Source organism: Carassius gibelio, chromosome B4 (assembly GCF_023724105.1).
Source record: "Carassius gibelio isolate Cgi1373 ecotype wild population from Czech Republic chromosome B4, carGib1.2-hapl.c, whole genome shotgun sequence".
Lineage (NCBI taxonomy): Eukaryota > Metazoa > Chordata > Actinopteri > Cypriniformes > Cyprinidae > Carassius > Carassius gibelio.
In genome coordinates this window covers 6001994-6027770 of record NC_068399.1, presented here as the reverse complement: position 1 = coordinate 6027770, position 25777 = coordinate 6001994, and the positions used below count along the sequence as shown (strand labels likewise).

The 25777-nt window shown below is 37.3% G+C and overlaps 3 protein-coding genes across 9 annotated transcripts in view; 2 read left to right on the top strand and 1 right to left on the bottom strand.

The window, feature by feature from the left end:
• The first annotated feature begins 5132 nt into the window (after positions 1 to 5132).
• Positions 5133 to 10380, top strand: LOC127955986 (gastrula zinc finger protein XlCGF52.1). The gene is made up of 3 exons (XM_052553718.1): positions 5133 to 5383; positions 5818 to 5947; positions 8473 to 10380. The coding sequence occupies exons 2-3, from the start codon at positions 5863 to 5865 to the stop codon at positions 9651 to 9653; spliced, it is 1266 nt and encodes a 421-aa protein (XP_052409678.1). The 5' UTR covers positions 5133 to 5383; positions 5818 to 5862; the 3' UTR covers positions 9654 to 10380.
• Positions 10381 to 15974: 5594 nt separating this feature from the next.
• LOC127956021 (gastrula zinc finger protein XlCGF8.2DB) lies at positions 15975 to 24873 on the bottom strand. 4 transcript variants are annotated; one of them, XM_052553773.1, is made up of 4 exons: positions 24822 to 24873; positions 23970 to 24102; positions 20855 to 20963; positions 15975 to 17514 (listed from the first exon to the last, which is right to left on the bottom strand). In XM_052553773.1, exons 2-4 carry the CDS (start codon positions 23991 to 23993, stop codon positions 16610 to 16612), a joined length of 1038 nt encoding a protein of 345 aa, XP_052409733.1. In that variant the 5' UTR covers positions 23994 to 24102; positions 24822 to 24873; the 3' UTR covers positions 15975 to 16609. The 4 variants fall into 4 exon arrangements, with proteins under 4 accessions (XP_052409733.1, XP_052409735.1, XP_052409732.1 ...); XM_052553775.1 differs by lacking the exon at positions 20855 to 20963; XM_052553772.1 differs by having other exon boundaries at positions 23970 to 24859.
• A 30-nt stretch (positions 24874 to 24903) lies between these two features.
• Positions 24904 to 25777, top strand: part of LOC127955953 (gastrula zinc finger protein XlCGF26.1) — a 39882-nt gene continuing 39008 nt past the window's right edge. For 2 of the 4 annotated variants that reach the window (XM_052553648.1, XM_052553651.1), the window contains exon 1: positions 24904 to 25023. The gene's annotated coding sequence lies outside the window, so the exon portion shown is untranslated. The other 2 variants (XM_052553649.1, XM_052553652.1) reach the window with 2 other exon arrangements.

The window sequence follows — 25777 nt, the reverse complement described above, 5'->3', positions numbered from 1 at the left end:
TTAAAGTGTTAGTTCAGCCAGATAACAAAATTATGTAATTAATAACTTACCCTCATGTTGTTTCAAACCCGTAAAACCTCTGTTTATCTTCGGAACACAGTTTAAGATATTTTAGATTTAGTCCGAGAGCTCTCAGTCCCTCCATTGAAGCTGTGTGTACGGTATACTCTCCATGTCCAGAAAGATAAGAAAAACATCATCAAAGTAGTCCATGTGACATCAGAGGGTCAGTTAGAATTTATTGAAGCATCGAAAATACATTTTAGTCATTCTTCAGTTCTCTCTTCACAGCAGTTCAGTCAGTGTACTGTTTGAGTGAATGAATTACTCCGGGATATTGGTTTGTTTGAACTCAGAGGGAGTGTCAGACACATTAAAACGGAACCAGATATCCAGACTGCTTTGATTTGAACTCTCTCTCACAACAGACACGGAAGAGAAGATAATGCTGAATAAAGTCGTAGTATTTTGACCAAAATTTATTTTTGATGCTTCAACAAATTCTAACGGACCCTCTGATGTCACATGGACTACTTTGATGATGTTTTTCTTACCTTTCTGGACATGGACAGTAGACCGTACACACAGCTTCAATTCAATCAATCCAGTTTGTGTTCTACTGAAGAAACAAAGTCATGTACATCTTGGATGCCCTGGGGGTAAACAGATAAACATCAAATTAAAATTTTGGGGTGAAATATCCCCTTAAATTAATTTTATTTGCCATTATTTATTTCGTGTTCTGAGTTAAGTTTTGTCTCCGAGTTCACCTTTAGTGTGTGTCCACCTTAAAACTTCAACCAGCCAACAACTTTGCATCTTCAGCCAACACCCAACCACTGGCTTCCCAAGACATCCCTTCACTGACTACAGAACTTCCATCCAATCAGAAAACCTCAGGAAACCTTCTTTTCCGAATGATGACAACAAAGGGCTTAACTAGTGCATTTAATATACATTTTAACCTCATTGAGGAACTAAATTCAAGGGTTAATTAAATGATTGATGGTTATTCGGGTCTATGCAATTGTACATATTGTTGTAAACTTGGTATTTCACATTTTCATTCTCTTAAACTCATTCTTTCCTTCTTGCAACTTGAGTGAGTGCATGTGTTTATGTGTTAGACTAGATAAAGCCTAATTTATAATGAAAAAAGGAGTATCTTGTGTTTTGTGCTTAAGTTAATGTCTTAAACTGCTGTTCTTGTTACTGTGCTAATTAATAGTTGCTAATTAATAGTTGATGTTATACGGTTTGTTCAATGAATTGCTCAGCCGTAAAACAGTGATTCTGTAAAAATTTCAGAAGCAGAACATGCTCAGCCCCTCATCTCTATCTCTCTCCTCTGTCCATTTACCCTTCCCCTTAACTCTGCCTGACCCCTCTCTCGCCTAGGCGGCTCATAAATATATGGCAATGGCCCATCGTAAGAGTTGACATTAACCCCAACTGCAACCTCTTCACTGTCCGACTCCATTAAGAAGAGATGAGATTTACTGGCCGTTGTGTCACTTCCGATCAGAGCGTTTTTTTTACAGCGGAAGTAATTTTACTCCCAATTTCTTTTAAAAAAACTTTTTAATGCACATTTATGATTAATTTCTAAACGCAAATCGATTTCCTACACTATTTATATACACGTTCATTCACAGGGATCTTCAGCTTGAAAGATGGGCTTTAATGCATCCATAACAGAGCAATCAGCCCTGTACATGGGCTTGACCCAGACGTGTCCAATTTTAAGCTGTCAATGATAATAATCATCAGTGACAGCATTCTCTTTCAATCCGCCTAAAAAAGATCAAACTGCTCATTAGAAGAAGAGTTTTGATCATCTTTATATGTAAACACTCTGGAAGATCAGAAATGCTGTGCGCATTCTCTCAAATCCACTTGTAGCGGATGAGAGAATGGGTGGTGCCATCTTTATTCAAGAAGGTATGCCACCAGCAAAGCAGAGTGAGACATGGACTCTCGTAGTAAGTGCGGTCTGTCTCAGCAGTGCAGCTTTAATGTCAGTTAGTCTTGTCACCTCGTCTTCAAAACCAGAGGAAAAATAACAAAACTACACTGCAACATGTCTATGATTGCCTGGGAGACCAAGCAGTCCTCAAAACAGATAGAGTCAACCTGTCCCGTGGCATTTAGAAAGCAAAACGGTTGAATGCACAAATAAACAACTCTTGACTGCAAGGACTCACAGAGTATGTGGCAAGCTATTCAGACCATCATAGGCCTGTGATTATCACACATCCCTCCCAGATACACTCAGTGAGTTTTATGCATGGTTTGAAATGCAGAATGACAGACCTGCACAAACACTGCCCACTGGACTCTGTCTGTCTCCAGTTGATTTAAGGAAGACTCTTATCTAATGTTAACCCATGCAAGACTTCAGGTCCTGACAACATGCCAGCCCAGGTCCTTAGAGACTGTGCTGAACAGCTTAACAGACATCTTTAACATCTCACTAAGCCAAGCAGTTGTCCCTATATGTCTCAAGTCCACGACCATCATACCAGTACCAAAGAAGTCACCTGTGTCCTGCCTGAATGACTATCGTCTCATAGCACTGACCCCAATCCCAATCATGATGAAGTTCTTTGAGAGGTTAGTCATGCACCATATCAAATCCAATCTCCCCAATACAGTTTGACCCACTTCAGTTTGCCTAACGTCCAAACCGCTCTACAGATGATGCCATTTCCTCCAACCTCCACCTGGCTCTTACCCACTTAGAAAACAAAAACAATGATGTTTATCGACTTCAGCTTAGCATTCAACACAATAAGCCCACAACATCTCATCAACAAACTAAACCTGTCTAAATACTTCACTCTGTAATTGGATCCTGGACTTTCTAACCAGAAAAACCTAAGTCAGTCCATGTCGGCCACAACACCTCCAAGCGCTACCACACTGAGCACAGGTGCCCCACAAGGCTGTGTGCCCACCCCACTGCTCTTCACGCTGTTGACCCACGACTGCACTGCCAAATTCAGCTCCAACCACATCATCAAGTTCGCGAATTACACAACTGTGGTAGGTCTCATCACCAATGATGAAAGACCTCCCAGAAAGGCACAACTGGTTGAGTGGTCTAGTGCAAACAACCCATCCCTCAGTGTCAGTAAGACAAAAGAGGTTGTGATGGACTTCTGGAGTAACTGTGTTGACCACTAAGTTCTTGGGAGTGCACATCACAGAGGATCTCACCTGGGCCACCAACACCATGTCACTCTCAAAGAAGGTTCAGCAGTGGCTCCACTTCCTTCGCCGATTTAAAAGAACATCTCTGCATCTGAAAACTTAGGCAGGTGACTTGCTGCCTCACTGTCTAATCAGGCAATGACTTTGCAGGCAGCGTTTTTGCACGATGCCACCTCATGAAACTGATTTCAGACAGGCTTCTGAGGCCGCGTAATGGTTTAATGAACTAGAGCTTTGGTGATAACTAAGTGGATATTTCATTACTGCAATATTAATTTCTCGCTAGAAATTGCATAAAAAGTGTTTACACACAAACTGACCACCGACCGCAACTTTAATACGCCATCTTTATTTTTTGGCTTAACTCTCACGGAATGGAAAGCACAGGATTGTGGGATATCGAAGGCAGCTAATGATACATTTATGCTGCCTTCAAAAATCGGCCAGATGAAGGCATCTCAGGAGACAGGAAGTGAAGCTAACTTTGAATTCGGACGTGCCTTGATGTCTTCCTACCTTGGGAGTGCATCCTCCGAAGGCAGCATTTTTCAGTATTCGGATGCAGCCCAAGTCTCCCTCCACCCATCTTCACCACATTCTACAGGTGCACCATTGAGAGCGTGCTGACCAGCAGCATCTCTGTCTGGTATAGGAACTGCAGTGCTGCTGACTGCAAGACCCTAAAGCAGACAGTTAAACAGTTGCAAATATCATCAGTGCCCCTCTCCCATCCATTTCAGATGTTTTCCTTGCACAATGCTCCAGTAAAGCTACCAGTATCCTGAAGGACCCCACCCATCCCTCCCACAGTCTCTTCCAGCTCTTGCCATCATGAAGACGGTATCGGAGCACCAAAGCCCTCTCTTCAAAACTGCTCAACAGCCCCCTAGGCTCAAGTGGGCTGGACAAACCACCTATAGAAAAACACACTCTTTTCTCACTATATGCACCAAGAACTTTCTCATAAACACTCCATGTCACAAGGACTTGATAAGATAACACAATTTTTTAATTGTGAATGCACCACAATTCATACTGCACTACTTCCTTCTTAACCTTAAATACCTCTTTTGCACAATTTCATGCACATTTATTATGTAAAGTACTTGTATAGTCTATAGTATAGTAGAGATTATGTGTAGGTATAGTCAATTATTTATAGTATATGTATAGTTAGATTACCGCTTCAGATAGTTAGCTATGTCTGTCTAAACAATTGTTCTTACATCTAGGGTTGTATGTTTATTTATGTAGCACCGTGGTCTTGTTAGATACAACATTTCATTCCCCTTTATGTCCAAAGATGTAGCGCAATGACAATAAAGCTCAACTTGAACTTGCCTTCTCATCTGCTGTGTCTCTTTTTTTTTTAACACCAAATATTATATTTTCTTACACGCATACATCTGCTTTATCTGTTTTGCATTTTAGATAAGGTACAAACTTTCATTGGTAGTTATTTATAACTTGGACAACATTAATCAAAAGGTGGATAATTAAATTCTGAACCATACCTCTGACATGTTTTTTTTTTCTTCTGTATTTCTATGCATTTTTTGAACAATAAACAAATGAAAAGACTGGAAAAAAGAACATCTACAGGAATAAAATTATATAAAATCTGCATGTAAAACGTCACATTAAATAAAATAAATTAAACAATAAACTAGATAAAAAAACTAATAAATATAAAAAAAGAGATAACAGTATAAAACAAACAGAATAAAACGTATGCATCAGTGGTACAAATAAAAACAATAAAATTTCAAGCCAGAAATTTTAATCAACTGATTTGAATAAATGCAACTTAAATCGAGGAATGTGAAAGTTAGGCTGCGAATCGGAGATTTTTTTCTTGTAGTGAACAATGAGAAGTACTTTTAATTTGGTCTGTTTACATGACGTCATAAGTCTGCGCCGCGCTCCTGCGTGTGTGAGGAAAGCGCTTTAGATGTGATTTTGCTGCACACGTTTTTTTTTTTTTTTTAGCATTTAATGCGTTTAAATCATTGTTAACCGCTTGGGGAATTTAGTGTTTAAATGTTTAAAGTAAAAAAAAAAAAAAACTTCGAGATGAATTAATTAATAAACGACTAAATGTTACATTTATTTAACATTAATAAGCATTATTTTGTGGCTACTTCACATCACCCCATGAGTAACAGAAAAGGTGCGTCTCTTTTCTCTCCGTAAATTATTAATCAGTTGATAAAAAAAAAGAATTATGATACAGGTAAGTAGTGATGGGAGAAACGAAGCTTTTCGAAACTCCGAGTCAATTGAATCAATGCTTCCCAAAATGATTCACGCCGTTCAAAATCTGTAACATTTAATTTATTGTGAGGCGTAAATAACTAGTTTTTTTTTTTTTTATCCAAACAGAGTAAGTCATAACTAAAAGGGTAACATTAGATTGTTCTAACTTGAATCTGCAAAGTAAAATTGATTACCGGTTGAGTGACTGTTTATGCAACCGATCCAGTGCAATTTAAGAACACTTTCACTCTCGCCAGTGAACTAAATAATAAACTAGGGAGCTGATTTAGACACACTCAAAGGTTTAGTTTGTATGTGTATATTCAAACACATTTTTTCCCCAAACAGAGAAGTTTCTGGTGAAGCAAGTGAGATCCAGATGAATTTCTAAAGATGGCGTTAGTTAAGGAGGAGAACGAAGACATTACAATTGAAGAGGCATTTAAAGTGAAACAAGAAGAAACGGAGGAACAAACAGGTTGGTTTCCTTTCTCAAAGCTTGAGGCTTCTTATGTGGACAGACATCATATAAGCAGCCAAATACTCATTATTACATGCCATATCAATTAGGAGTCAACTGATGATGGATTTAGAATATATGACTTATATAAACTGATATGATATAAATTGATTAATTTATTAAAATCAATAATTTGAACAAAACTTTAGACCATAATGTAAAATTGTGCTACACTTTATTGGAAAATAAAAAATAATGTATTCACCATGAGTATATTTTATAACTATTACAATAAAATAAAATAAAAGCTTCATCACTACTGATACTTTTATGTCTGCTATCACAGACGAGGTTTAAGCCTAGTCCCAAACTAAAATGCATCTTTGTGCTCTTACCTCAATCCAACTTGCACTGACATATCTTCAAATATGTATCTGTATCAAAATAGACAGCAGTAATGTATTTTAAGGCACATTAAAAAAAAGTAAATAGAATAACATAATGTAATTTAACTAAGATTTTGGCTAATCCGGTCTTAATTTAAGATCCCTCTGTGACACCAGGCCTCAATATGATTTTGTCATTTACAAAAACAAAGTGACTGAGGTTAGATACATATGTAACTCTTAATCCATCTTAAGAGAATTTTGTTGTTTATGTTGTCAAAAGATCTAATAGCATTAGAAGAGAAATGTAGCTTCTATATAGAAATATATAGTTTCATACATTTTGTATTGATATTTATTCAAATATAAATATTTTTGACAACACCATTAGCTGCGAGAGTTTGCCAAAAGCAAGTCGTCTGTATCTTTAATTATCACAGTCTCTGTGCTGTGATGAGGCGTAAATCCTGATTGAAATCGTAAACAAATATAGTTTCTCTGCTAAATGGAACAAAGATGAGATTTCACGTTCACCTTTTATAATATTTTATATTAGGGGTGTAACGGTATGCAAAAAAATCACGGTTCGGTACGTACCTCGGTTTTAAAGTCACGGTTCGGTTCATTTTCAGTACAGTAAGGGAAAGAAATGCAAACATTAAACTGCAGTGTTTATACTTTTTTTTTTTTAAATACTTTTTAATAAAATATACAATAAAAAAAGAATAATAAATAATATACTGCTGCAAAGTTCTCCACTAAATAAAATGCTCTCAAACCAATATCATATAATAAAATATAATGAAAAATATAAATAAATAACTATGATTACAGTGCAGCATTACCAATCCCAGCTTGTAGGCCTGCTCATATTTAAAATACATAAATAACTTTTCCAAAGTGTAAAGTGTAGCATCAACAGTTTCAGTTTTTAGACCTGCTCAGATTTCGTTATAGCGTTGGACCGATCGGAATTAAGAGCAAAGGTCTGTTTAAATGCCGACGTGAGCTGCGTTTGAATTACAATCGTTTTTTTCCTAGTTGTAGTGATGTTCACGCTCGCGTGATGCCTTTTGAAAACCTTAGGCCGGTGACACACGGTCTCCCTCTATGTCACCTATAGCAGCAGCAGCGCACCAGCGCCACGTCGGGCACGATTCTGGTGTGTAAAGACACCGAAAACACGAGGCAGCCGCCAGGCCAGCGACACACTGGATGCGTGGCGCAAGCGTCTCAGCTGCGTGGTTTGTCTGTGTTTTTATTCGGCTCCCATGTTAACAGGTTAGAGCTTGCAGACTGCACGGAAAATGCGTGAATCCTTGAAATAGAAACGACACCTATTTTTCATGCGACGTGCGCTTGTTGGAAGCGTTGCCATGCAAAATATAATAGGAAAATATGTTTATATGTCATTTTGTACACAAACACATTAATTCATGACACTTTGATATTTGAAAGTCTATAGGTTGACATAAAACATTATTGATTTTCAAATATTGCACCTGTCAAACATAGTCTATTTTGCCGTCAATACTGTTGACGGTGTCCTTTATCAGTAGGCGTAGGTGTAAGTGTGTAAAAAAAAGTTGATATTGTTGTCATGAAGACAAGAGCCTGGTCTATCGGCGGCCTTCTACAGCAAGCAGCGCGCCAGCGCCACGTCAGGCATGGTTCTGGTGTGTAAATACACAGAAAACGCGAGGCAGCCGCCACGCTCCTGACACGCAGCAGAAACGCACACGCCACGCAGCCAGTGTGTCACCGCCTTAGTATCAGCTGCAGGGCGGGATTTGCGCTGAACGCGGAGACTTCTGCCACTTAATATGTACGTTTGGAAACACGAAAATGTACCTTTGTTCCGCATACAAAATATTGCATTCGGTCATTCGGTACACACATGCACCGTACCGAAAGCCCTGTACCGAAACGGTCCGGTACGAATACACGTACTGTTACAACCCTATTTTAGATATATATGGTAAGTGTAAGATCAGTCGATATTTAACCAGCTCTTCTGGGTCATACATAATTATTATTATTCTTTTTCTTGATTAATGATTTTATGACTGCCTTTATATTTTAGTTTCATCTGTGTTTTTAGATTTAACTGGGCTTCATTTGTTTTTGTCATCTTCTCTCTTTTTTTTTTAATCTAAGGTCTGATTTTATTAAAAAAGGAAGCTCCAGAACTCAATGGAAGGGAAGTGAAAGATGAGAAACATCACAATCTCACAAATGAAGAAACACATTTTAGTTGCTCACAGACTGAAAAGACTTCCACACAAAAAACAGCTGAAAAGACCGGGCCTAGAAGCTATTTCTCCTGCCAAGAGTGTGGAAAGAGTTTCAGTCAACATAGAAACCTTGAAATCCACATGAGACTTCACACTGGAGAGAAACCTTTCAGCTGCCAAGAGTGTGGGAAGAAATTCACTCAAAAAGGAAGCCTTAAAGTCCACATGAGGATTCACACCGGAGAGAGGCCTTACATGTGCCTTCAGTGTGGAAAGAGTTTTACACACAGAGGAACCCTTAATGCTCATATGAGAACTCATCCTGGAAAAAACCCTTTCAGTTGCACAGTCTGTGAAAAGAGCTTTTCGCGAAAAGAGAGCCTTAAGACTCACATGAGGATTCACACTGGAGAGAGGCCGTTCGTATGTGGCCAGTGTGGAAAGAGCTTCAGATGTAAAATAAGCCTTAATTATCACATGAGGATTCACTCGAGAGAGCACAGTTTTAAATGTTATCAGTGTGGAATGAGTTTTACAGATAAGAATCACCTTAAGAATCATGTAATAACCCACAGCGAAGGTAAGCCGTTCATGTGCCATCACTGTGGAAAGAATTGCTCGAACAAAACAAGCCTTGAGGTTCACATAAGGGTTCACACTGGAGAGAGGCCTTTCACCTGCCCTCAGTGTGGGAAGAGTTTCACAGTTAAAGGAAACCTTCAGACTCACATTCGGGTTCACACTGGAGAGAAACCATTCACGTGTCCTCAGTGTGAGAGGAGATTCACATATCAAAAGGACCTGAAGCGTCATATGCAGTCTCTTTCTTGCAAGAAACTGCAGAGTCCAGAGTGTGAAAAGAGGTTAAAACAATGTAGCAATTTTAAACATGATCTGCATATTCACTCTGGAGGAAGGCAATTTAAGTGTGATCTTTGTAATAAGAACTTTATTTTGCCATCACACTTAAAGATGCACATGAAAAGTCATGGATTTGTGAGACCGTATTTTTGTTCTTTGTGTGGCAAAGGTTTTAAATGGCTCGGCAGTTTGAAGTGGCACCAAAAAATATGCGTCTGTGCAAAATTAATTTTGATTGTATAGAGGTGTTGCTTAGACTATTGATTCAGTTAAATACCTCAGAAAAACACTAGATGAACTCCCATTTTGCTGCAGAATACCACATTGTAAATTTACATTTTTTTTATAAAATATAAGACACTTGAAAATTTGTTGTTCAGGAATTAAAATTTTTCTTAGTGGTGAGGGAATAGATTATGATTTATGCTTTTTGATATTATTAAATACTTCAGAAACTATTTGACAATGTTAAAGGGTTAGTTCACCCCAAAATGAAAATTCTGTCATTATTTACTCTCCCTCATGTCGTTCCAAACCCATAAGACCTTTGTTAATCTTCAGAACACAAATGAAGAATAATTAAGATATTTCTGCTGAAATCTGAGAGCTCTCTGACCCTCCATAGACAGCAACACAACTGTAATGTTCTCAGGTCCAGAAACATAGCAAGGACATTGGTAAAATAGTCGGTGACTTCAGTGTTGTGAAGCTACGAGAATACTTTTTGTGCGCAATAAAAACAAAAATAACAATTTATTTAACAATTATGTTATGTTTATAACATAATAAGTTATGTTTTATGCCAGTTTGGGTGAACTATCCATTTAATGTTCTTAATTAAGTAATCTAACTTATTTTGCAATGTGGAAGTTAGTTATTTTTCTTTGAATGTGTGAGACTTCTGATTCATTAGCATCTAAAGGTAAATAACTATAAGAATAAAAAAAGTGCAGTAAAACTGTTTGTGCTACAACCCCATGTGTTTCTGATTACAATGATAATATGATGTTAAATATCAATTTACCAGCAGCATAACGGACTGTTTCTCTACAGTGAAAATGAGCGAATGGTACGGGAAGCCTAGCACATTCAATTTACAAATAGACATGCAAGCTCTTACGTTCAAATTAAAGTGGATAAACAAGATATATATATTAATACACCCCCAAAACATTTTCTTTTGCCAACAAGGACAATAGGGCTTGGGCGTCGTGATGTCATTACTTGGTGTGGCCTCCATGTTGACAGCCTCCTTTACTGCTACTCGGACTACTGTGCAGTGTTAAGACGTCCTCCCTCTCAGACGTGTCTTAATTTGATTAATTAAAAATCTATTTCAACCATGGTAAACCATGGGCATGGGAATTTGTTTTTAAATGGATTAACTTTCTACCGCTTTCCTGCTTGGAGGCGCGACCACGGAGTCCAAGTATCCAACATCACGCTAAGGTTGCTTTCAAGTAAGCAAAACAGGCAACAGGACAACAGTACATAGACTGATGGGTCGGATGGAAGGGCTAACGGGATATTTTACAGGAAAATACTAAAACGGGAAGACAGCGGGAAAAGAGCTCAAATACGTGAGAACCCTGGAAAAAAAGGGAGGGTTGACAGCTACTAACTGCAGTTTTGAAACACACAGTTAAAAGTCCACGTGTGAAAGGTTGTTAGCACTAACGATTAATAAACTATCAGCTAGGTGGAGCACAGTTTACCTTTGTCCAGATTACTGTTTAGTGTTTGCCGGTTCAATGAACTGCAGCTCCCGAACCCATCCATTTGTGAAATGTACATGAGACTCCAATGACTTGTAGCTTCGGAACTATTCTGAAGTGAAGGCGCTCACAAAACAAACAAGGTAGCCGAAGATATCTGTAACCCACGGTACGGTCTTAATTCGTGCTTGAATATAGTACAATTACTATACGTTCTCGGCCCAGAATTCTTGGCACAGTTACACAACTGTGCTTAGCCATGCTGTTAGAGTGCATGTGCATAGTGAGCTATTTGATCAAACAGCCAAGTAAACAGCTATGCTATGTTCTATATATATATATATATATATATATATATATATATACAGTCATGCCCACAAATATTGGCACCCTTGGCAAATATGATAAAAAAGGCTGTGAAAATTCATCTGCATTGTTAATCCTTTTGATTTTTTATTTAAAAAATTCACAAAAATGTATCCTTTCATTGGATAATAAGAATTTAAAACGGAGGGGAAATATCATTATGAAATTAATGTTTTTCTCAAATACTCGTTGGACACAATTATTGGCACCCCTAGAAATTCTTATGAGTAAAATATCTCTGAAGTATATTCCCATTCATATTCACAATTTTGCACTCAAGCTTGATTATAAACATGAAATTATCCAGCCATTGCTTCCTGTTTCACAGAAATATAAAGTGGAGGGAAAACAAAGTCAAAATGCCCTTAATCATCCATCACAATCAGAAAAACCAAAGAATATATTTCTGATGTGCAGCAAAAGATGATTGAGCTTCACAAATTGGTGAAGTGGCTTTAAGAAAAGAGCTAGAGCAGTGACAATTCCCATTTCCACCATCAGGACAATAATTAAGAATTTCCAATCAACAGAAATTGTTAGAAAACTGCCTGAAAGAGGACGTGTGTCTATATTGTCCTAATGCATGGTGAAGAGGTCAGTTTGAGTGGCTAAAGACTCTCCAAGGATCACAGCTGGAGAATTGCAGAAAATAGTTGAGTCTCGGGGTCAGAAAACCTTAAAAAAAATTGTCAAACAGTACCTACATCAACCCATGTTGTTTGGGAGGGTTTCAAGAAAAATTCTCCTAGCTCATCCAAAAACAAACTAAAGCATATTCAGTTATCAGACACGACTGGAACTTCAAATGGGACTGGCTTCTAAGGGTCTTGAGTGATTGTGGATGAAGGAACGGTCTCTGATCTCTTGTCAGGTGTTCTCTAACCTCATCAGGCATTATAGGAGACAGTTTTGAGCTGTTAAACTGACAAATGGAGGTTTAAAAAATAATTCAATAAAAGGGTGTCCTTAATTGTGGCCAATGTGTATTAGAGAAAAACATTTATTTCATAATTCTATTTCCCCCCATTTTAAATTCTTATTATCCAATGAAAGGATACATTTTTGTGAATTTTTCAAATAAAACATCAAAAGGATTAACAATGCAAATAAATTTTCACAGCCTTATTTGATCATATTTGCCAAGGGTGCCAATATTTATATATATATATATATGTCTGAGGCAGTTTGGTCTGTGGAGGAAACATTGATATTATATCCATCATCGCCTTCTGTTTATATAATTTTTCCACATCAAGAGTTGTCTCTTTTACTGTTATTGAATGGTGTAAATATCAGATAAAAAGGGAGTCCCAAAAACAGAAATATCTGATCATTGTCCATATCGCTGTTTATATTACACTACCAAGGCAATGACTGATGCATCTGTATTGCATTCCAAAGTGCTCCGTTATCAGCACGACAGTGGAAAATGAAACCGTATCCCTGCTGACTGGCACGGAAGGCAATGGTTAGGCAAAGAGAATCGTTCAGCCCGATAGTGGAACAGCGGCTTATGAATCGCCCATGAGTGAATGTCATGAATCAGTTCATCTGGAAGAGAAGACAAACATGCTGAAGACCTCAGCTGTGTGGGAGCATGTTAAATTGATTGAGGACAAGACAAAGGCTGTGTGCCAGATATTCGGCACATTTTAAACTGGCCTACTACTCAAGCTTGAAAAATCAAAGGTCTGTAAGTAATAAGCCTATAGTGAAAAAAACGCTTTTATCTGTTATGTCAAATCAGTAATTTTACACATGCTAAAAATGTGCACTTAATTTCCTTGGAAAATACTTTGTTAATCAACAGTCATACAAAAATGTAGAGTAGCCCAGCCTAATAATAATTTGTCTATATTATTACTAAAATAGTATTAAAAGTATTGCTCTTAACAGGCCCATGTGAGGCACGCCACTTCTGGCTCATGTTGTTCTGTATTTATTAAAACCTGATTAATTCTTAAAGTGTTGCGTGTCCATATTACATCAAAATGCAACACTGCACTCCCTTGGGTCTGCAGCAACACACCCGCCACTCATGAAGTCAATTGGATGAACTGTTCCCAACATTATATAAATGCAAACACACACACAGAGATTCCTGCCTTTATAAGAGATAAGAATATGTTCAGCCCCTTCCCTCCAAAGCTTCAACTATTCGGTGTTGATTACTATTGAAGCTTCAAAGTAGTAATGGGTTCTTTTGCGCTCAATGTAATGATGTCATTGGCGATGACATAATGGCATCAAGTCTATCAAACATTCAAATATAAAAATTCAGTAATCTTAACTTTAGTCAGTTAAAAACCTCATAATCATGAAAAGTTTACAATTAAGTTTTGCAACAACACCCAAATACAGTAACAGCAATAATGTGCAAACTAGGATTTAAGTCTTGAAGATATAAAGTAAATAAACTAGGTGTCATAAGCGCAGAAACCATGATCCACTTACTATACATAATCCATTGCGATGTATTTGTTATTAAATGAACTTACATTTCGACAGATTGCCCTTGATTCAAGCCTTTGGTGTACCCGCGCTCATAACATTAGCACAGAATCAGTTCAGAATCAATCACCAAAAGAACCAGTTCGGTTCAGTCGCCTGTCAGTTAAAGACTGCATAAAAACATGGACGTAGTGTCTGTGACGTCACCCAAAGTCTCCTGAAGACCGTTTTTGAAGCTGAAAGTGTACAGAGGGGGCCATAACCAGAGTCACGCAACTCTCCCAGATAATTGAAAATGGGCAAAAAGGTGAGAGCTGCTTACTGAAGCCACGCCCACTTTGTTCAACAGCAGTGTCCGCAGCGGCGATCCATCTGTCATTCAAGTGGCCATGCCCTTAAATATGCAGAACTTTAAGGCTTAATATAATTTAAATGGAAGAGTTATAAAAAAAATCACCCCCTCAAAGTTGTCATGAAAGGCAAAAATAGCTAATAAAATCATTTTTTGAACCAGGCTGTAAATATGTTTTTTTTTGTTGTTGTAAAGTTTGGCATTTTATCATGGGGATGTCTATGGGACTAACTCCCTTTTGCAGGCAGCCTCACGCAGCCAGTCAATGAATTGCAGGTTTAGTCACTTCCTTGTTGGCTTCACGAGAGAGAGCGGGAGGTTGACATTTGGTGTCAGTCTGCTTCTCGCTGAATCAGTTTCATCAGCTCATCGGTTCTCCAATCGGACGCATCCGACAGAAACGGTTCTCGGTTCAGTGTTATGGTGATCCGAACCTGCAGTTCAGTATCATCAGCTGCTCTACTTGTGTTCATGTTCTATTTACTACAAACTCAATTTGTGAATGTGTCATTGTTAACTATAAATACAGTACAGGTATTTCATAAACCATCCCTTATTCCTATTAAACAGAGTCAGAGTCTTAGGGTGCTTTCACACTAGTACTTTTGGTGCGCACCCGGTGTGGATTGACGTCAGAATTTGGTTTGTTTGGAAGATGTGAACGCTGTCTTCCGTACTCGGATGCGCACCCACGAACCCTACCCGAGTGCGCTTAAAAACGGTGGTCTGGGGTACACTTCATGTGAACTCTGGTACGGTTCGCTGCTTATGTGAACGCAAGCATACCAAATCGCGGAAGTGAACCGCTTTTAATGACAAATTATTTGATGAAAATGTGCGTTTGTGTGTGTTTAACTCACTTTCCGGATGAGCATGACTGACGAGCTGCAAGCAGAGAGCTGTAAATCTCATTTATGTTCGCCTTCAACGTTCTTTAGAGCATTTTCATTCAATTCGTAAGACAGACGCAAGTGCCGTTATGTACCGAAGCTTAATCAACAAAACGAACAGTTCAAAAACGTAATACATAAAACTGCCGAGAGTAATGTTATGCATTTGCCGCCTTCTCTTGCGCTGTCGTTACCAAGCAACGGGGTAAACAGCTGCTGGCTTGATGATGCAAGCGATCCGTGGTTTGGACTCAAATATTACAATATGAACACAGTCCAGCGGGGGCAGGGGGAGGGGGGAGCAACCGAACTCAGGTTTGGACCAGGCAAGTGAACCAAGTGTGAAAACACCCTTAATTATTGTCCAACTTCCCTGAAAACCCCTTTGGCCTATAATCTAACATAGTCTACAATTTAACAAAATACACAGATTAGATACATTCATCTTTTTTAAAAAGCTAAATAAATATAATTATTTTATCACACTTTCTGATGATTAACAAAATACTTTGAGATACATTTTGTCCTATTGAAAAATTACACGCATACGCAGCCTCATCAGCTCATCGGTTCTCAAATCGGATGCGTCCAGCAGAAACGTAATTGTATTTATCTAAATGTTAAAATGAAAATAAAAAAGGCAAATGGATATAATATTTTGTTTCATTGTAATGGCTGTATATATATACATATCCCTGAACTAAGTACATTTCTGCAGATGTTATTATGTTAAAATTAAAACGAAAGGAGGCAGTGGTATTTGATATAATAATTCATTTTATTGTAAATATACAGTGAGGAAAACTGCAGTAGCCAAGGTGAGCTGACTGAAGTTATGAAGTATGCTGCTATTTGCAGAATTACCGGATTTGCGTCGTCGTGGACATCACACTCCCGAGTCGAATAAGCAAAGTCTGAACTACCGAGGATGCACGTCCAAAATCAGCGTTTCTTGTATTGAGAAACGTGCGCAGACCTACGTCACCAGTCTATATGCCTAATCTTCCCGGTACTTTAGGGGAAACAAGTTCCTGAGGAAACAAGTTCCTGGTACAATTGTTCTGGGTAATTTCGGTGGAAAACGCAGCATAATAAGAACTGGTTAAATCGAACGATTCGTTTGCAAACCGGACATCACTACTTCAAGCCCTAGTGGCAACTGATTTTAAACACTGATGGGAAATAAATAATTTTACATAGATAAATATTTTCTGCTGACATTTTAAACTGCAGATCCAGTTAACACCTCTTTCTAAACACATACAAACACAAAATAGGGTCTCACATCTGCATGACTTAACATTTTTTTTTAAATTACAATCATACAATTAAATTGTCCCTCAGATTAAAAGCACATGATTTTTTTAAATGATTAATTTTTCTTGATATTTTTATCAGTGTACTTACTACACGGAGGTAACAATGCTATGTCTTGCCCGAATGAGTTTGTAAATGTTGTTTAAGGTCTCTTTGATATGTAAAACTCTTTTCACATTGAAGACATGAGAAAGGCTTCTCTCCAGTGTGAAGCCTTATGTGAGTCTGAAGGTTTCCTTTTTGAGAGAACTTCTTCCCACAATATTTGCAGGTATAAGGGGTCTCTCCAGTGTGAGTTCTCATGTGGGAATCGAGGGATGGTTTATATGTAAAACTCCTTCCACACTGAGGGCACGAATAAGGCTTTTCTCCAGTGTGGATTCTCATGTGATTCTTGAGGCTTAATTTATGACAGAAATTTTTCTCACATTGATGGCATGTAAAACAGTCCTCTCTTGAGTGAATCCTCAAGTGGTAATTAAGGGTTACCTTGCGTGTGAAACTCTTTCCACACTGATCACATGTGAACAGCTTCTCTCCAGTGTGAGTTATCATGTGGGAATTAAGGTTGTTTTTGTGTGTAAAATTCTGTCCACAGAGTTTGCAGGTGTAAGGCTTTTCTCCAGTGTGAATTCTCATGTGGACTTTAAGGTTTATTTTCTGAGTGAAACTGCTTCCACACTCTTGGCAGGTGAAAGAGCTCTCTCCAGTGTGAATTCTTGAGTGGACTTTAAGGTTTTGTTTTTGAGTGAAACTTTTTCCACACTGTTGGCAGCTGAAAGGTTTCTCTCCAGTGTGAACTCTCATGTGGACTTCAAGATTGTTTTTTTGATTGAAACTCTTTCCACACTGACGGCAGGTGTAGTTAGATTTAGATTTGGTCTTCCGGGCTCTTTTTCGTGAGGTCTTTTTAGCCTGTGTGGATTTTTCTCCAGTCATGAAATAATGATTTTTCTTATGTTTGTCTTCCATTTCACTCAGTTCTTGACTCTCCTCTTTCAGCAACATCAGGTCTAAAGCAAAAAGACAGATACAAGTTAATCCCAGTTTAAAAGTACAACGTAACAGACATCAAAACCAATATAAAACCATTAAAGCAATGCAATCATGTTTGCTAGATTCTACACTCATTAAGCTACTGAAAGAGGTCACCCAAGATCTCAGAATTTCTTTAAATGAACTCTTCACGCTTTTAGACAACATGTCCAAAAAAAAAGTCATCTTAATATGCTATAGTGGCCTAGGAAGAATTCTCGGCTTCAAAAGGGATACAAAGTCTGAGAAGAAAATAGAAAGCATGTTCCATCTCTCAGAATCCATTTTAATTAATTTCAATAAAAGGGAAAAATAAAAAATATACAAAGCCTTCAAGAGACCATCTTAAAAGGGAGAGGAGGGGAGTATCAAAAAGGGTTTGCATATGCACAAAACCTGCCCTGAAAGAGGCGTATGCTACTCTACACAAAAAATGGGATTTAAAAAAACAAACTTGATGGGAAAATTCGCACTTGCACAAAACTCTGACCCTGTGTACAAACTATTACCTGGAGGTAATAAATAAATCTTTAAATTAAATAGCAAATCGTTTGCAACTGCAATGTTGTGAGAAATTTATAATGCGCATCATGTCAGTAAAGCTAGTTCGGTAATTAGCGGTAAATCTTTACACCTGCGTTCTTTCACATGGAGCAGCATTAACTACACCAAGCTGTTGTTCACTGACAAGCTGCTCCAAACCACGATCATTTTTGCACGTTTTGATTAATGTTCATTTTTGTCACGCAATATTCAGTGTCGAGTGTGAAAAACTGAGATTATCGTGAGGTGTAGGTTTTATAGGTCAATGAGGAGCAACATTCTCTGCAGGTTTGATAAGAAATGACGGCTTGGTTTCACAGACAAACCTGTTATGATAAAAACTAAACCCTTAGACTAGAAGTTCAGAATTTCTACACCTAACATGACATCACCCCAACTTACAATGATGCAGAACTGTATTGAAACTATAAAGCTTACAGTGAAAGGGGAAGTTTTTATTTTCTTATTAAGGTTGCAGTTTTATATTTTGAGGGGGTTTCTGCTATAAAATCTTTTTTTTCCCATGATGTTCTCATGAATGTTCTTTGGTGTAGTATTAAAGTTGCAATATTAAAATAAACTGATATTGGATTTTGTCTTTTACTTTGGATCACTTTGAATGTTGACACAGTGCCTGTTTAGTTCACTAGCTCATCATACACATGTACTGCAGGCAAAGCTTTATGCAATCATCTGGTTTCCATGCTTTTTCCAACTGCCCACTTCAGCATGAGGCAGATGCAGATAGTACCACCAACTACGGCATTCATAGACAATCTGCAAATATGTCATAGACCAATAATAGAGGTAACATTACAACTAGCTATACATTAGTTTAGCAAATTACTGATAGTTAATTAAAAATTATACTTAAGTTTCAGTTTCTGCAGGGACTACAGATCATTTTGGTGGTTAGAAAGCCAAGGACGTCTTCAAGAAGTGTATGCAAATCTACACTCTACAGAGCATACACAGGTAACAAAGAAACTTTTCATTCAATAAATATGTATATTTTACATTACATAAGAAATAATCAAGCTGTGCATAGAACTATTTTAATGTGTTTACACATTTTTAATTCGTCAATTCGCGCCACGTTAACCAATCAGGAGCCTGCTCAAGCTTCATTCATTCAACATGGAGGAACCCGAGCTTTATGACACAAGTATCACACACAAGTTCATATTTCAAGAATAAAAAGGACCTCGCTTGGAAGAGTGTGTTGTAAATACACATTTAACTTTTGAGTCACGTACATGTTTATCGACCCGCAGCCTTCCCGACTTTTTTTTACAACAATTTTCCCCCTAATATAGCCTACAGCTGCTTTTTCGCTAACAAGATAATGTGTTTATTCAGAGGACGTGTGCAGGAAAAATTGGAAAAGCCCCGAATGCTTGATCAACATAAGCCATTTTGCAAACAGACAACCGCCTAGCACTTGCCCCTCCCACAAGAAACGGATTTCGGCTCAGACGTGTCAATTTCGCTTCAAACTTTTGCTTTCTACACGCGTCTATCTCGCTGTAGGCGAATGCATTAAAAATGTTCAAGCGGCAAACTAGACGTGGTAGATGCAAATTTTACACTCTATTCGCGTTTGGTGTGAACACAGCATAAGACTGAGATTTGATTTTCAATAAATGTTTTATAAAACCAAAATTGTTACTTTATTTCAACAATGCACAGCTGATACTAACTGTCTATTAAAATATACAATTTGAAAAAATAAAATACAAGAGGTATAACATTTAGATAGAATACATTTTATTACAAAAGTCAATCTTTATAGGATAGTTCACCTTAAAATGCAAATCCTGTCATCGTATACTCAAGTTGTTTCAAACCTGTATGAATTTCTTTCTTCTGCTGAACACAAAGGAAGATATTTTGAAGAATTTCCGACTGACTTCCATGGAAAGAAAGAAAATATATACTATGGAAGTCAATGAAACCAGTTAACTGTTTGATTATTGGCATTCTTCAAAATATCTTCTTTTGTGTTCAGATTTTTACTCTTTAATTGCTAAGTTCATAAATTATGTCACTGATTTTGGGGAAAAACACACAAAATGACTTGTTTTCAATATAAAAAGTGATTGTGGACTGGATTGGTTTTTTTTTGTTTTTTTTTTTTACTTTTTATCACTTGGGCATGTCAAAGATTAGTAACAACATTGGCTTTGATGCATTGATAGTTTTTGTGCAGCATCAGATTTAAATTTTATGTCCCTCATTTATTGTTTGTGGCTGTTTTTGCCCCATTGACTTCCATTATAACAAAAAGTTTTGATTGCAAAGCCAAGACACCATAAAATCATGCATTCTTGATGGTTGGCAGTTCTCCCTGTTGGGAATAGGTAAAATGTGAAATTTTCACAGTTGATCACTAGATAGCACCATTTACCCTTTAGATAGGCCTGTGCAAATAAAAGCTTAATTTCGGGCTTGTATATGGGATTATAGTGAGTATAACAGTGTGTGTGTGTGTGAGACAGAGAGAGAGTGAGAGAGACCTTTGTGCACTTACCTTGATGTATCTGAGAAAATCTAAATATGCACCTTAGCTCTTAGAACTTCAAGGAGTAAACAATAATAAAGTAAGTGTATTTATGCACCTGCTGCCTTTTGATGGTGAGAAGTACAGACCAAACAAAAACAAGTGGATTTAAACTCTTGCACGACCATGTTAATTTGATGGTGAGAAGGGCAGTAACCAACATAAGATATGGCTTGACTTGTACCGAAGTTTTAGAAATGATAATGCAGCCTAACCTCTCCAGCGAGCTGCAGGATGTATTGTCTTCTCCCTCTGACACCACAGACTCAAGAGAGACAGATTCTGAATTGGTTGTGGCACCCTCATCATCCTCTCCAACTTCCACTGAAAGTGAGGAGGATACAGAGGATCCTGGATCTGGGAGGATTGGGAGAAACAGCAAAGTGTGGTTTTCTACCAATGTGGAGACAACTCCCTTTCTTCAGCCTGCCAGATGACGCGTTATGCCATCGCAAGGGTCCAGAAGTGTCTGTGTGTGTGTGAGAGAGAGAGAGTAGGAGAAAGTCCTTTGCACACTTACCTTTTATGTGTCTGAGTAAATCTAAATGTGCACCTCAGCTCTCAGAACTACTTGGAGTAAACCCAGGGTAAAAGGTGCCACCTAGTTATCAACTGTAAAAATGACAAATTTCACCTCTTCACAACAGGAAAAACCACCAATAATCAAGAATGCAAAAAATGTTATAAATGGAAGACATGGGGAAACTCCATTTTCAAGCTAGTAACTAGGGTTAATGGTGCCTCCTAGAGATCAACTGTAATAAATTCTAATTTTACATTATAACAATTATTATATTTCTGTAGTTTGAACCAGCATGTCATTAGTAATACATTTAAGTTCAAACTGCTCTGCAATCATCTCCGTTTCTCCAAAAGTAGCCACATCTAATGAGAATGCACTTCAGTAGCGAGTTTTTCTGCAAAAAGTAAATTTCTGAATATAAATTTGTACTAATTTGTATTTTTTCCCCCACAAAATTAAACATTGTGATTTTGTAAAATAAAGAAAAAAAACAAGGTGCTCTTTTTTTTGTATTTCTTTTTTGGTTTTGTTAATATGTTCTTTATGCTCGAACACCACTGATGGAGAGCTGACTTTAAGAAAATTAAGACATGTCATCAATAAGTGGCCATTTGCACCTGCAGATTTTATGGTTTTCTTTTAATTTTTTTAATGAATATACACTTTAGAGCCCTGCATTTCAGCCTGGGCCCGACGGTCTCTGACTTATTATTTACGCAGGACCGGACTTTGGACCAATTTTCATGTCATGGCTCATATGCAGGCCAGGCATCGGGCCTGTTTTAGGCTTCTCCTTATTTTATATTTTAGACCCATCAATTAGACCCAGCAGCAGCAAGTGCCTTCAGCGCAGCTTAAAGAGTTCCATGTTCAAACACGTGGATGCAGAACAGGCCTCGAGTCATAAAAATAAACTTTGCCTGCCTACAACCCTTCTCATCAATGTACAATCGTTGTAAGCAAAAATATATGAATATTATTGAAGAGGATCTTGCAGAACTTGTGAAAGCATGGCTCTAAATGGTATGTTTTTTGTTTGTTGTTTTCTGATTCTTTTAGATACACTGTACTTTGTAAATGCTACTGCTTATGTTAACTTTTATTTTATGGTTTTATCCTGATTAAAGCTTTAAATCAGTGGTGGAAATAGTACTGAGAAATTGTACTCAAGTATTTCGTAAATAGCAATACTTTTAATTTACTTGATCATTTTTTATTGACTTTTGTCTAATTGACAGGCTTTATCTTTTTCTTTTGTATTTTAATTGGATAAGAAATCAAATACACTGCTGGATGATAACCAATAATTTGTATTCTATAATATTTTTGGATATTGATAATTTTAGAATTGGTTTATAAAAACACAAAATAAGGCAGAACAGTTTCCATACTTTATTAAATGTTATGTCAGTTAGCACTGCATTATTCATATACCGTTTTTATCACCTCAAAATAATCTGAAATGACCTTTTTAGCTACAGCAATAACGGGACGCCTTTGTCCGCGACAGTGCCCTCTGGCTTGGAGTGTGAAAGTCTTGTTTATATGCCCATGTGCTCATACATCCAAAGCACGCACACAGAAAAAGTTAATGTAGATGCATCTGATTGACATATAAATCATGGTTGATCTATCAGTCAGATGCATGTAAAATGCATGAGCTCTTATTTCAATGTTGTTGTTAATATTGAGGTTATTTTAGCTTTGTACATTTAGTTTAACTGCACTGTGTGCATGGACACTTACATTGTTCTTTTACTTTTACTGCTGTGTGTTCTGGTCAAATCAACGGTATAACCAATTCCAAGAGCTGACAAAATTATGATTTAAAATTGAGAGCATAGCTCACATTCAGTAAAATATTGAAATGGTAATGATGCTGCTGAGTCAAAGCGGGAAATTGACAGTGAAAGCAAACCGCGGTTTAAACGGCTGCCCCCCGCAGCTGAACTGGAAGTTTTGATTGGTTTGCACCTGAGTCAGACCTGTTTGTTACTGGCTGAAGCTCAGGAATTGGTTATTAACAAAGCTGGAGTTTCTCTGCATCTGGTGAGCGTCAGCACCGCGGATAATTTCATAAAGTTAACAGATAACACCAGCATCAAAGACATTTAAAATAAGCTGAGCTCAAAAGTGTGAGCAGCAAATGTTTGAAACTTGTGTGAGATCCAGTGTGGATTATGATAATTTATTCAAGACTGAAATAGGTAATTATAAGTGATGCAAAAAACTATATACACTAGCCATTACTGTAACCATCGTAAACAAGGTAAATACGACTGCTTAAAGAAGTCAGACATCAGCTTCTAATTCTCTATCACAATATTATTTATTTCGTAAAATATTTTATATGTCATAAGAACCTGTGAATTTCCACTCTTTCTTCACTCAAATGAACAGCCCATGCTTACAAAGCATCCCAGCTAAAAGTCCTCAAAGAGCATCATTGAAGCTCTCCTTAAATTTCAATGCTGGAATATTTGTCCCCCACTTTTGCACAGCATTCCATTATATTACACATAACTTGATTTCTGAACTTATTTGTTTTGTTTTATTTGTATGGATGGATTTCTTGGGTTGTTACCGACATCTGGTGAACATTTAATGTCAACAGCACCTTTAGAAATAAATATACTGGGGAAAATGGTGATGTGTTCTATAGTTATTTTACCTGCTGTATATGTTAAAATGTGTTTTAGGGTTTCATTACACTTTAAAGGAAGTATTAGTGTTTATCTGGTCATGTGATCTCAACATGTCAAAATTTTAATAAGGATCAAAGCTCACCTTTGAAAATGGAAACTAACCTGTTTGTTGCTCGGTATCTTCATGTTTGACTCTGAACGCTTCTTCAATCTGCAGGTCTTCACTCTCTTCTTTAATAAATGCCATCTTTATAATAGTGTCGCATGGATCTCAGTTATTTCACCAGGAGTTTTTCTGTGTGTGTGAACACAGTCATGTTTAATATGAGAATAGTTTACACTAAGAAAAATAAATCCTATGGTTGCATCTCACTCAGCTCCCTAGTTCTGCAGTCAGGGTACTGGCAAGGAGTCAGTTCTTCAGTTGGCCTGATTTGCCAGCCAAACCCAAAAGAACACTCAAAACGATCATTGCAAAGCATTCAAATAAAATATATAATAGATTAATCTTTTATCGTGGAATGGGATAAAAGTTGCCATTCAGTATTTGTTATTATCGTTTCATTTACAGTGTTTAGAGCAGCATGTGTAGTAAGCGTGTCGTTGTGTTTAATATATTTATTTCTCTCTATGGGGTGCAGTGATTCGAGCGCTTCAAAAGTGAATCGTTTTGCGAAGCAATGGTTCAGTTGACTCGGAGTTTCATAAACTCAGTTTCTCCATCACTACTTGCCAGTGCCTGCATTCGTGTTTAAGATAAACTGATTCACTATATAAAGTTAGAGAGCCTACAGTTTTTTTTCTTTTCTTTTTTTTTTTTTTTTTTTGCTTTTCACGCGTGGATGAGCTTTAAAGAAATAATGTTTATATGTGTTGGTTAAAGAAATTACTTGTTATTGGGTGTAACGTTATAACATTAATAATAGCTTGTAAAAACTATTAAAACAATTAAACTGTTTGCATCGTTTTAATTATGTTAAACTTCAAAAGGCTCAAACAATTTAAAACGTAAACCTTTATGCAGCAGAATCACAACAGACGCAGGAGCACGGTGCGGCCTTTTGACGTCATGTCACCAGACCAAAATAACAGTCTTGTTTAAACGCTAGATGTCTGAAATCACACGTAACGTTATGTACTTTTATTTTGGTCTGACGATATGACGCCACAAGCCTGCGCTCTTGTGCCTGTTGTGATGTGATTCTGCTGAAGAAAGGTTTGTTTTTAAGCATTTAAAGTGTTTAAAGTTTTTACAACTGTTCAGATAGCTTTAAATGTGAATTTAACGTTATAATATCTCATTTACCATTCAATAATGTTATTTATTTTTGTGAGTAAATCACACACAAAAGGTGTATGTCAGTCTGGCGGTTGATGTCATACACTGATAATTCTGTGCAGCGCTGCTTCTAGAACGCGTTTAATGGCCTGACAGTTATTAAAAATGCTCCAAGTAACGTTACTCTAAAAGCCGACCTCTGGGCACATCTTGACTTTTATGAAAAACCTGGTAAGCACGACCTGGAGAAGACACAGGCGGTGTGTAAATCATGTCACGCACAATAAACCATGCAGGGGGTGATATCACTAACTTGAGAAATGACAAGTCTCGTTTAGCCTAATGTATTACACGCAACGTTAGCAAGGTTTGTGTATGTATGTGTGTGTGTGTGTGTGTGTGTGTGTGTGTGTGTGTGTGTGTGTGTGTGTGTGTGTGTATATATAAGTAGAATTAGAATATAAAGTGCTAGAGTTAGATTTAAATGCTCTCATTGATTCAGCGTGACTAACAAATAACTACCACAATATTGTTTATCTCAGTTTTATTATTGTTATCTCAGTATGTGTGTGTATATATATATATATATATATATATATATATATATATATACAGTACTGACCAAAAGTTTGGACACACCTTCTCATTCAAAGAATTTTCTTTATTTTCATGACTATGAAAATTGTAGATT

Bases quoted from the DNA above. Each gene is read 5' to 3' on its own strand.
- LOC127955986 (XM_052553718.1), top strand. From the start codon at position 5,863: ATGGCGTTAGTTAAGGAGGAGAACGAAGACATTACAATTGAAGAGGCA. The intron at 5,948-8,472 runs GTTGGTTTCCTT...TTTTAATCTAAG, and splicing joins AGAAACGGAGGAACAAACAG to GTCTGATTTTATTAAAAAAG.
- LOC127956021 (XM_052553773.1), bottom strand. From the start codon at position 23,993: ATGAAGATACCGAGCAACAAACAG. The intron at 20,964-23,969 runs GTTAGTTTCCAT...CCTCACTTTCAG, and splicing joins AGATACCGAGCAACAAACAG to TGGAAGTTGGAGAGGATGAT. The intron at 17,515-20,854 runs GTTAGGCTGCAT...TTTTTGCTTTAG, and splicing joins TCCTGCAGCTCGCTGGAGAG to ACCTGATGTTGCTGAAAGAG.